At 38.2% G+C, this 11,144-nt stretch overlaps 2 protein-coding genes across 3 annotated transcripts; both read left to right on the forward strand.

The window, feature by feature from the left end:
* On the forward strand, window positions 1,847–6,096 carry LOC109719462 (F-box/LRR-repeat protein 3-like). Of its 2 annotated transcripts, none has more exons than XM_020246165.1 (7): window positions 1,847–2,777; window positions 3,023–3,148; window positions 3,425–3,529; window positions 3,644–4,043; window positions 4,127–4,256; window positions 4,566–4,860; window positions 5,582–6,096. In XM_020246165.1, exons 1-7 carry the CDS (start codon window positions 2,184–2,186, stop codon window positions 5,849–5,851), a joined length of 1,920 nt encoding a protein of 639 aa, XP_020101754.1. In that variant the 5' UTR covers window positions 1,847–2,183; the 3' UTR covers window positions 5,852–6,096. The 2 variants fall into 2 exon arrangements, with proteins under 2 accessions (XP_020101754.1, XP_020101755.1); XM_020246166.1 differs by having other exon boundaries at window positions 5,604–5,737.
* Window positions 9,342–11,144, forward strand: LOC109719132 (neurofilament medium polypeptide-like). Its single transcript, XM_020245664.1, has 3 exons — window positions 9,342–9,715; window positions 9,833–9,863; window positions 10,106–11,144. Exons 1-3 carry the CDS (start codon window positions 9,408–9,410, stop codon window positions 10,766–10,768), a joined length of 1,002 nt encoding a protein of 333 aa, XP_020101253.1. The 5' UTR covers window positions 9,342–9,407; the 3' UTR covers window positions 10,769–11,144.

Below are 11,144 nucleotides of genomic sequence, written 5' to 3' on the forward strand. Positions count from 1 at the left end.
AGATGGTCCCTATACTCTCTTTTAATTCAAGTACTATAGTTTCTAAAGTATACATATATATATATAACTATCAATTTTTGACTGTAACAGATTTAAAACGATACATAGTTTAGACAACTTCTATACAATTTTACCTAAAATTCAAAAATAAAAAAAATTAACTTATTATAATTACAAAAATTATTTATAACAACAGTAGTTTTTACTGCATGTGACTAAACAAAATATATATAATTATAACTGCTATATTTTTAATTATATATAATTATATATATAACTAATCGTCCCTTATTATACTATGTGGCAGAAGTTGAGCTTTTTTAAGTTCAGTGACAAAAATATTGAAACAAAATGAATATATAGGCACTAAATAGCAATATTAGGGTAATACAGGGACTACTTTTATATTTTTTTTTCCCCTAATTTAGAATGAGAACAAATTAAAAATAATAATTAAGGTGCAAAAATTAAAAAAAGAATTTGGATGCTAATATAGGATGCTAAATTTTCATTACTATATCTAATTCAGAATTTGGATCAATAATTTATATTACGGTATCTCATGAGAGGAGTCCGTCTACTGTACTTTCGAAAGTACTGGGACCTACGTGCTTGTAAGTTATTTTCGATGATAGGACATCTGATTCGACGGTCAGTTCCGTTAAGTATAATCTACCCTATTGGAACTATCTAGAAACCAAATTTTATAATTTTTGGACATCATTTACTAAGTGATCAAAAGGTCCCAAAAATGACTATTTTAACGGCCGATGCGGCACGTTTTTAAGTTCAACAGTGTATCCAAATTACATGAAAATTTAAAAGAAAATTCTACTTAACGTCAATAGCAAGATCAATACTTCCGATTTGAAGTTTGAGTTTTTTATCATTATTTTTTATGAGATTTTTATTTTCAGCCGTTCATTTTGAGGCTACTTGTTCACTAGGCAAATGAAGTCAAAAAATTATGAAATTTGGTTTCTAAATAATTCCAATAGCGTAGATCATGTCTAACGGAACCAATCGCCGAATCAGACGTCCCATCATCGAAAACAACTTAGAAGTACGGAGGGCCCCGTACTTTCGAAAGCATAGGAGACTAGCTCCTCATGAGAGTTGTGATTTCTGGCTCGTCTACAATCCAATTTAACTGAATAAATTTTAACTTACTGTTAATATAAAAGTAATATGACATCTTAATTATTTATGTATAATCAATCAAAATATTACTGCGTTACTTCCACATTAGTGATATAACGATATTTAGTCAACTAAAACGGGATGCAGAACTTGATTGCAATAATTCTAAAAATTTAAACTAAAATTTAAAACAAAATAAAATTTAAGGACGGAAATTTTAGTTTGAGAGCCAAATTTGTAATTTACCCTAACTTTTACATAAGGTCAAAATACTAAAAATTCACATATAAATACTTTTTTTTTCCGACTTTTAAAAAAAATTATATCACGGTTGCGTCACTATTTCGTCTATTTTTTTGTAATTTATACCGAAAAGAATTTTTAATTTTTTTTTTTTTACAAAATAAGCAAAGTCAATTCAGTCATTTTCGCGTAACTCTTATTAAAGATAATTTCAAAATTTTTGCAAATTAAAAAAAATAAAAAAATAAAAATTTATATAATATATATTTTTTGTATTTTAATTTTTTTACGTAAATTTTAGCTAATTTTCAACGTATAACGAGAGTTAGTTACGGACAAAGGACGAACGGAAAAGTTTGAATAATGTCAAGGGCAATTTAGTAATTTCGCGTGCTCAGCACTCACCCAGTGGAGGCGGTAACCTGACCGGAATCTTCTCTCTCTCTCCTATTTTCTCTCTCTCTCTCTCTCTCTCTCTCTCTCTCTCTCTAAGTCTCGTTTCCCCTGCTCTGGCCCGGGGCGTTTCACGAGATCCGAGAGAGGAGGAAAATAGCGGCGGAGGTGGCGAGGGGAAACGCGAGCATGCATTCGCGTCGGGAAACGCGCTTTCGTCGCCGCCGCCGCACACCAGCGATTCTCGTTTCCCCGCTCCTCCAACCCTCCGTCCCCGTCCCCTCCTTCCTCTTCATCCCCACCTAATCCTCTCTCTCTCTCGAGCGAGCGAGCGAGCGAGCGATCGCGATCGCGATCTCCCGAACCCTAACCCTAGCGGTGAGAAGGTAACCGTCGTTGTCGTCCCGATGAGCGGCGACGAGGAGGAGGAGTGGGGGCGGCGGCGGCGGCGGATCGCCGGAGATCCGGTGACGGCGGCGCTGTCGGCGGACCTCCTGGCGCTGATCCTCGACCGCGTGGCGGCGGCGCGCGACCGGAAGGCGTGGCGGCTGGTGAGCCGCGGGTTCCTCCGCGCCGAGGCGCTCCACCGGCGCGCGCTCCGGCCGCTCCGCCGCGACGCGCTCCCCCGCCTCCTCCGCCGCTTCCCCGCGCTCGAGCTCCTCGACCTCTCCGCGTGCCCGGCCCTCGACGACGCCTCCCTCGCCGCCGCCGCGCTCGGAGGGGCGGGGAGGCGGCTCCGATCCGTGTGCCTGGCGCGCGCCAGCGGGGTCGGGTGGCGGGGGCTGGAGGCCGCCGCCGTCGCCGATGCCGCCGGGCTCCGGGAGCTGCTCCTCGACAAATGCCTCGGCGTCACCGACGTCGGCCTCGCCAAGGTCGCCGTCGGCTGCCCCGCCCTCGACCGCCTCTCCGTCAAGTGGTGCCTCGAGATCTCCGACATCGGCATCGACCTCCTCGCCAAGAAGTGCCCCGATCTCCGCTCCCTCGACATCTCCTACATCAAGGTCCCTCTCCTCGATTCGAATTCCCCATCTTTGTTTTACTAGTTGCGAATCTAATCTACACTGTAAAAATTGATTGGCGAGCTAGTTAAAGAATCTATACACTTGTTATGGTAACTTTTTGATCTGTTTTGTTCTGTGGAAATTGATATGGAACTGGGATTAGTGGGTTAGTGACAGGATTTGGAGAATTTGGGAAGGATCTTAGATGTTGGCATTGTTCTTCTCTTCTTTTTTTTTTTTTTCAGGTAACCAACGAATCCCTTCGATCGATCTCCTCTCTCAGGAAGCTGGAGGATTTGGCAATGGTCGGATGCTATTTTATCGACGACGACGGTATGCGAATTCTCAGCAGGGGTTGTAACTCATTCCAGGTAAATTTTATTCGCTTTATGTTCTATAATAAGATAATTTGACTTATAATACAAGAGCCAAATGGATCACAATAGTTTTACTTGATTTGCTGCGTTTAGGAACAACATTTTATTATCTGAGAATCTGCAAATGTCTGTGGTGTTGACGACGAGTAAATTTACTTCTCATTTAGAAGGGGAAAAAAAATTAAAATTTGAGATTGTCTCGTTCGGAGTTTTGGTTGACGTTGTGGAGAACAATCTTTCAATTCATCGATTTATTTTCTTCGTTTGCAGAGCATCGATGTTTCACGTTGTGAGAATGTGAGTTCAGGCGGTTTAGCTTCGCTGCTCGAAGGACACCATCTTCTCCGAAGCATCAATGCTAGGGACTGTGTTTCCGTGAGTCATCATTTTTATTTTCTCCCATTTTCCCACACCCTGCCTTTTTCTTTTTTTTTTCCTTGCGTTTGTTCTTTATTGTTATTGATAGTTCTTTTGATTCGCATTCCGTAGGAGCTAACATCATGCTTCCTTTCCAAGCTAAGCGTTATTAGTAACACATTGAATATACTGAAACTCGACGGGTTCCAACTATCAGTTTCCGCCCTGAAAATCATCGGTATGAGTTGCAAAAACCTCGTAGAAATTGGGCTGGGTAAATGTAAGGGCGTGACCGATGAAGGCATCTCTGAGCTCGTAGCAAACTGTGCCGAATTGAGAACAATTAATCTTGTGTGTTGTCATCTGCTCACGGACGATGCCCTATTTTCTATCGCCAATAACTGCAAGAAGGTCGAATGTCTCGGATTGGAGTCCTGCTCTTTAATAACTGAAAAAGGCCTGGACCAGCTTACGATTTGTTGTTCCAGTGTGAAAGAACTGGACCTCACTGATTGTAATGTCAATGATGCAGGTAGGCCGGTTATCTTGTAGATTGTTACTGCTCTTCGCGATTGGGTTTTGGTAATTGCTTGAGAGTTTCTTTTCTTCTTATAGGATTGAAGTGCATGTCTAGATGTTCCGAGCTCACAGCACTGAAATTAGGGCTTTGTGCAAGCATTTCTGATGAGGGCCTCGCTTATATTGGATCCAACTGCGAAAAGCTCCAAGAACTTGATCTCTATCGGTAAGTTGATGGAATGCTCAATCTTTTACCCTCAATAAGGGCCTAGTCGGCCCGGCTGGGGCTCTTGCGAGAAATGTTGTTTAAGCAGAGCTCCTGACTAGAGCGAGATGCGAGCTTCAATCTACGACTTCTACTTTTGAAGTAGGACCTAGAAGCCCATTTTGGCTTCCCTGCACTGCCGGATGCTCTAATAAATTTGTTTGTAAACGCCTGGCTTCTGCTTCTTGAGTGGAGAAGATGATCCTTTTAAGTATTGACTACGAGAATTAACAACAAAAGTAGCTTAATTTTGTTCATTATTGTCAATAGCTGCACTGCGGTTACGGATAATGGATTGGCCGCCATCGCCGCTGGCTGCAAGAGCCTAAAGAGATTAAACCTTTGTTACTGCACTCAGATCAGTGATACCGGGATGAAGCATCTTAGTTGCTTAGAGGAGCTAACTGACCTCGAGCTAAGGGGTCTTGTTCGTGTCACGAGCTCAGGTATCACCTCCCTTGCAATGGGGTGCAAGAGCCTTGTGAAGTTGGAGTTGAAGCGATGCTATTCAGTTGACGATGCTGGTTTGTGGGCCCTCGCACGGTACTCAGAAAACCTTAGACAAGTAAGATACTCGTCCCATTTCCCTCTCTCTCTCTCTCTCTCTCTCTCTCTCTCTCTCCAACTTTAGGGCCTCTTTGATCTTACTGGAGCGCCCATTGAATTATTGTTTGATTAGAGCTGTTTGAAGAAGCACTAACAGTTTTATCGTTGAAATATTCTCACTAGTTTCCTACTGCTACAGAAGCAGAAATTTTAAGCTAGAACTTTTGGATTGGGGGCTTTGGTCCTGTTTGGCCCTGCTTTAGGGGCGTAGTGTTATTTGAGTAGTATCATTAGGAAAAGAAGCTATTCTAAGATCCCATAAATGACTTCTCTCTACTGCATAAGCAGATGCTCCAACTTGTTTTCTGCTTTGAGGCTCAGAACCTCGTTTTAGCTTCCCGTGACAGCAAAAATCCGTAATTTTGTGTTTGGCTGATGGAAGAATAAGGGCCAAATAGAGAAGTCTAGAGTATCTGCTGAGGTGGGTAGCTGGCACGAGATTTCTTGAGATCGAGAAGTAGAAACTCCTAAAGAATTAGTCAAATAGCAGTTCATCAAGCAGCACTCCCTTACAAGCCAAACTGGCCTTTTAAAAATAAATGCCGGTCTTCTGCCATTGCAAAAGCATTTGACATTTCGTTTGCCAGATGCTTGGTTTTTGGGGTAGAGAAGCACTTAAGAAGCCCAGGTCGCAGGAACATCGAGGATTCCTATCCTGAATAATGCTTGCTTTCTTGTAGCTTACAATATCTTACTGCCCAGTAACCGGCCTGGGCCTGTGCAATTTGCTCGGGACTCTTCGGTGCCTCCAAGACGTGAAGCTGGTGCACCTCTCGTGGGTGTCAATCGAGGGGTTCGAGCTCGCGTTGCGCGCCTCTTGCGGCCGTCTGAAGAAGCTGAAGCTACTCAGCGGGCTTCAAGAAGTGCTCTCGCCGGAGCTCCTCCAGATGCTGCAGTCCCGCGGGTGCCGCATCCGGTGGGTCGACAAGCCTTTAGTCTTCAAGGGCTAGGGTCTTCATTCCTCCGCCACAACGTAGGTACGACTCGAACGCCGTGAACTCTGACTGTGTGTGTAAAAATAGAGTATTTAGGAGTAAATTTGTGTGAGGGTGTTTAATTCTATTGTTTAGCTTTACTGATCCTAAGGGACCGGTTGATCTCAAATGTTCGTTTGCCGTCGAGTTTGTGTACATTGTAGATTTAGGCCCTCAAATATTTAGCATATTTAAGAATCTACACAATCTTATTCTCTCTTTGCCGTGCGTTGTTTGTTTAAAACATCAATAGCTGCTTTAGTGATTTTAAAGATCCAACGTAGTCGAAACTCGAAACTGCGTTGGTTGTGCAAAGGTCTAGAGCTTTTAGATCAGGCGTAAAGCTGAAATGAGCTTCTGAATCTTAACTGCGACTTCTAAGTTCAGCGTAGAGGTGTGGATGGATTCTAATGACGAATAAATTGGCGATGTTTTGGTACATTTCTTGCATCCTTGCCGTTCATTCGGTCCGTAATGGCCATCATAATGTTGTTGTTACTCCGGTGACCTAACGGAGCGCGAAATTGTACCGAAGCATTAATGTGAATAATATGTCACATGTCCTCATATTTCTAGGTAAAATTTATGATGGTCCCTCTGCTATTACAACAGTGCAATTTGTAGATATTGTACCATAGTCCTTTTTTGCACCCATTTATTTCAATTTAGTTTGAATAAAACTTCAAAATTTATTTTGTAGTTCAAAAACTAAAAACAGTTTTAACTGTTTGGTAAGTTCAAGTTTAGAAACCAATATATTTAAACAAATAAAAAGAAAACTACAAACCAAATTACAATAATACAATATCCCTTAAAATGTCAAATAAAAACCACAGAATTTTGAATTTTTGATAATGGACTCTATTGCAAAAAACAAAATAAAATAAAATAGAGGATAAAATATAGAATAAATATCCCTTTTTTTCACTTTCTATATCTGACTTTTAAAATCCTACATTTTTACCTTCCTAAAATTTTAAAAATATGTTTTTTAAAAATTACGACATTAATAAAAAGAACGAATAACCAAATTATTCTTACAAAATGTATAAAAAAATATTTTTTAATATATTTTTGTCATTTTAAATAATATTTTTAGTATAAATTATAAGAAATGGACGGAATAGTGACGGAATCCTGACGGATGGAGACTAAATGCGTCAACTTGAAATTTTGAATAGTTAAAATATAATTTTTTGAAAGTAAAAAAAAATGATTAAAAAAATACAGGTTAATTTTCCTACAGGTCTCTACAAATATAGTAAATTGTAAATAAATCTCTACAAAGTTCAACTTTCATATGTTGTCTCTATAAAAGTCATAATATTTTGGAGGAATTTTCGTTTTGCCGGAATATTTCTGCAATTCGCTATGTTTGTAAGGACGTGTATGCAAATAACTCTATTTTCAAATATGTCCCACTGGTTTATTACCGTTAAAATACTATTTATTTTATAAGTGAAATGACATTTTTGCCATCACAAATGTCCCACCAAAAATCCCAACAATAAGAGAGGGTAAAAAAGTCAATTTACCTCATTAACTAACTGGGGTTAAGTATTTAATCCATGGTTAACTAAATTTTTTTAATCGATTCCAACAGCAGCGACATATTTGAAAAAATTAGAATTTTTACTGTAATTATATATAAAGGTTGATTTTTTTAAGAATATATATTTATAATTCACTATAATTTTATAGGTACCAGTACGCAATTAACCCAAAAAATATTTACACAAAATTTCTGGAAGCATCTTTCGGAGCTGTACGCTGATTGGTTGGAGAGTTGTCCACGTGTCGGACGGGGCTTCGTCCGACCATCCCCCCAATGGCGCGATTTCGTAAGCGGATCCAACCCGCCACCGGTCTCTCATCTACCCGCAAAATTTCACCTCCCACCCCCTCAAAAACCCGCGAATTATGATTTGGTCCAAAATTTGCACATAAAGAACCCCTCAACTATAGTTCATTTTCAAAACAGGGACAATTTAATTGGTGATTTTATTATCAAATTATATATATATATATATATATAGACTAAAATACAGAAAAGTTTATTATAAATAATTACTTTTTTGCTCTATTTACGGCCTTTCAAAAATCTATACTTATATAACTCAGCATGGGTACAATTTTGTCATTATTTCGTACATAAATTGTGTATTACAATTTGATAATTACTAATACACTCATTGAATCTTTAGAAACGACAAAAAAAAGTTCATTAGTAAATAGTTGGGGATCCCTTCGACAAAGTTGCCTAATATGAGGGTAAAAAAAAAGAAAATTCTTATACATTTTCAGCATTTAAAAAAAATATATAAGTAATATCTCAGTAACCTTTTTGACTTTATCATATAAATTATATATTGAAATAATTATGAAATTCTAATAATGCAGAGTTAAGTGATAAGTCTTTTAAAAATAGGGAGGTATTTATAAATATAACTTGTATATATAATAAATAGCTGTTAGCTAATTAAAATGTCAAATTATACAAAATTTTAACTTAACTTACAAGAATAACTTGAATAAAAAAAAAAGTTAACTGATAAGAGAGTGTTAATGAGAAAAATAATGGAAAAAAAAAAAGAATAGTTGAGGGAGCTACTTCAAAATAAGTTGAAAATATTGTGGCGGTCTCGATATGCGTGATATTTTGGTTTTCAAACTTTCATTTATTATAATTTTTTGTTTGAATATTACGGTTATGTCTTATAACTCAATTTAGTCGACGAAATGCTATATATGTTACTAATTTATTAGTAACGTCGAAGTGATGTTGCAATATTGTGGTAGATAATAGGACAATGATTAAGATGCCATATTATTTCTATATCAGTGACACGTCAATATTCAGTCAATTAGCAATGTTTTTAAAATTGTATCAAATAGTGATCCAAAAATGTTACTGGGCTGAGAATCATTCTGACGTAAGCATAACAGATAAATATTTAATTATTATTATCTAATTTTATTATATACAAAAGTATACATATATCATTATTATTATTCTGGCACCATACTTAAATATATAAAATAAAATGTGGATTTACAAACCAAATTAAATAGATATAAGATTTTTAGCTTCACTTTTATAAAATAAATCCGTGCTAATAGAAAATAAAATCAGTTAAATTGATTATAAGCCGTTGGATTTTAATTCAACTCGATAAAAAAAAATCTAGTCAGTTGAACCAAACCGCGCTCTATAGATTGGGTCACGGTTGGATTGATCGAATCGGCCAATTCGAAATCATTGACGATGGAATTGTGGGACTTAATCGTAACACTTTATAAAATTCTTATAACAAACAAATTAAAGTTTGAGCACCAAAGTGTCATAATCTCATAGTTGGAGGACTAAAGGAATAGTTTGGCCTTTTTTTGTTTTTTTTTTTTAATTTGATTGGTGTACACCATAACTACCAACAAGTACTAACACCTTTAGACAAAAATCCAATAAGCAAACAAAAAAAAAAAAAGAGAAATAAAAGGAGAAACCAGGCCAGAAGAGTTGAGTTTGTTGATCATGAGAGATCAAGAACAAGGCATGGAAAAGGTGAGTGGTGGTGGGAGGAGGAGGAAAGGAGGATTGAGTATTCCGATGACCGGCTGTTGCGGCGTCGGTGTCGCGATTTTGGTGTTCGCCGCCGCCGCCGCCGCCGTCGGTGCCTCCGTCGTCGCGAGAGCTCGAAGAGCTCGTCGCGAGGATCAGGCGACGAAGAGGAGTTTCGCTGAGGATGTAGATAATGAAAGAATTGAAGGAGCAAAAGTAGAAGAAGAAGTGGAGGAGGAGGAGGAGAATGGTTCTATTGTATCACAAGGGAGAGAGAAAATGTAAAAGGGGTTCTTTTATAGCTTTTTTTTTATTATATATATAAATATACATATATTTGAATTTTTGTTTATGCAATGAGTTTTTTTTTTGGTGATTTGATGGATTATACTTTGCAGGAGAGAGGAAACTGAGGAAATTTCATTTCAGGTGATTGGGTTATTCATTCTAAATAAACAAATATTTAGTATATGATCATTGTTTTTTTTATTTTATTTTAAGAGTAGTTTTGATTAAGGTTTTATTAGTTTAGTCTCGAAATCGATGTAATTATTATATTGGATTGTAGAAAATAAAAAGATAATCTAGAAAATAAAAAGATTTTTTTTTACACAATTTGTAATTTAATTCCTAATTGTATGCACAATTTTTTTTTCTTTATTTGGTACTAGATTGATCAGGAGAATCAATCCATAGGGAAGCTTGATTTGAGTCCAAGAAGAGAGGATACGGAGATCGTCGCCGCGACCGAGGAGGAGGAGATCATCTTAAAACCCGGTAATGATGGCGATTATGATCGCGAAAGTTCGGAAGAATCGAAAGCAACCCCTACTGAAGTAAAAGTATCTGAAGAAGCAAACGACGAGAAGGAGGGAGACGAAAAAGAAGAAGAAGAAGATAGCACGGAGAATGAGAAAGCAGAATGCGACCTGTCGTCATCGGTCGAATTCCGAGCCACGACGGAACCGTCGACCGAAGAGGCTGTTGATGGACCGAACAACAACTCCCGAGCTTGTTTGACGGAGTCGGGGGTATTCGAGGCGATCGAGAACACATCGAAGACGGAGGAGAACGATTCCTCGGCGAAGAAGAAGCGAGAAGTGGAGTGGAAGTTGGAGGATGATGTGAACAAAGATCCGAGAGGAGAGCCGAAGAAGATCGAGATACGTAACACAACAAAGACAATAGCAATCGAGGAGAATGAGATCGGATTCGCGATCGCGAATCGATCGAAGGGCGGCCTTCTGATGATCTCCGCGTTCGTGCTCGCGATCGTTCTTCTTCTGTTCGTCCGTCGCGACCGCCCTGACGTTTTAGAGCTAAGTACTATGTGAGACAAAATGCAAGGTGAGGTGATTAGTTCCTTGATCGAATTTTCGGTTGCTTCTTCATGTTTTGGAGCTTCTTCTGCAGTTGTTTTTAATCTAGAAGAGATAACTAACCATCTCCTTTTGTAAAAACTATCTCAACAATTTGTTTTGATATTTGAATTTTAAATAATTCGGTTTACTATTTGAATTTCAAATAATTGTAATTTTATCTTACTTGCGAATTATTTGAAATTCAAATGTTAAAATAAATTGTTGTTGAGATAGTTTGTACAAATTAAAAGGAATGGTTAGTTATCAATGGAAACAATCTGTAAACTGCGATCGATGATTCGGAGCTAAATAGTTTGCATTATATCTTTAATAGATGGATTTTTAATCA

This window comes from Ananas comosus, linkage group 13 (genome assembly GCF_001540865.1).
Source record: "Ananas comosus cultivar F153 linkage group 13, ASM154086v1, whole genome shotgun sequence".
NCBI classification, from domain to species: Eukaryota; Viridiplantae; Streptophyta; class Magnoliopsida; order Poales; family Bromeliaceae; genus Ananas; species Ananas comosus.

Excerpts from the sequence above, each read along its gene's own strand:
- LOC109719462 (XM_020246165.1), top strand. The coding sequence starts at position 2,184 with ATGAGCGGCGACGAGGAGGAGGAGTGGGGGCGGCGGCGGCGGCGGATC. Across the intron at positions 2,778-3,022 it reads TCGACATCTCCTACATCAAG|GTAACCAACGAATCCCTTCG; the intron begins GTCCCTCTCCTC and ends TTTTTTTTTCAG. Across the intron at positions 4,257-4,565 it reads CAAGAACTTGATCTCTATCG|CTGCACTGCGGTTACGGATA; the intron begins GTAAGTTGATGG and ends TATTGTCAATAG.
- LOC109719132 (XM_020245664.1), top strand. The coding sequence starts at position 9,408 with ATGAGAGATCAAGAACAAGGCATGGAAAAGGTGAGTGGTGGTGGGAGG. Across the intron at positions 9,716-9,832 it reads TCACAAGGGAGAGAGAAAAT|GAGAGAGGAAACTGAGGAAA; the intron begins GTAAAAGGGGTT and ends TATACTTTGCAG. Across the intron at positions 9,864-10,105 it reads CTGAGGAAATTTCATTTCAG|ATTGATCAGGAGAATCAATC; the intron begins GTGATTGGGTTA and ends ATTTGGTACTAG.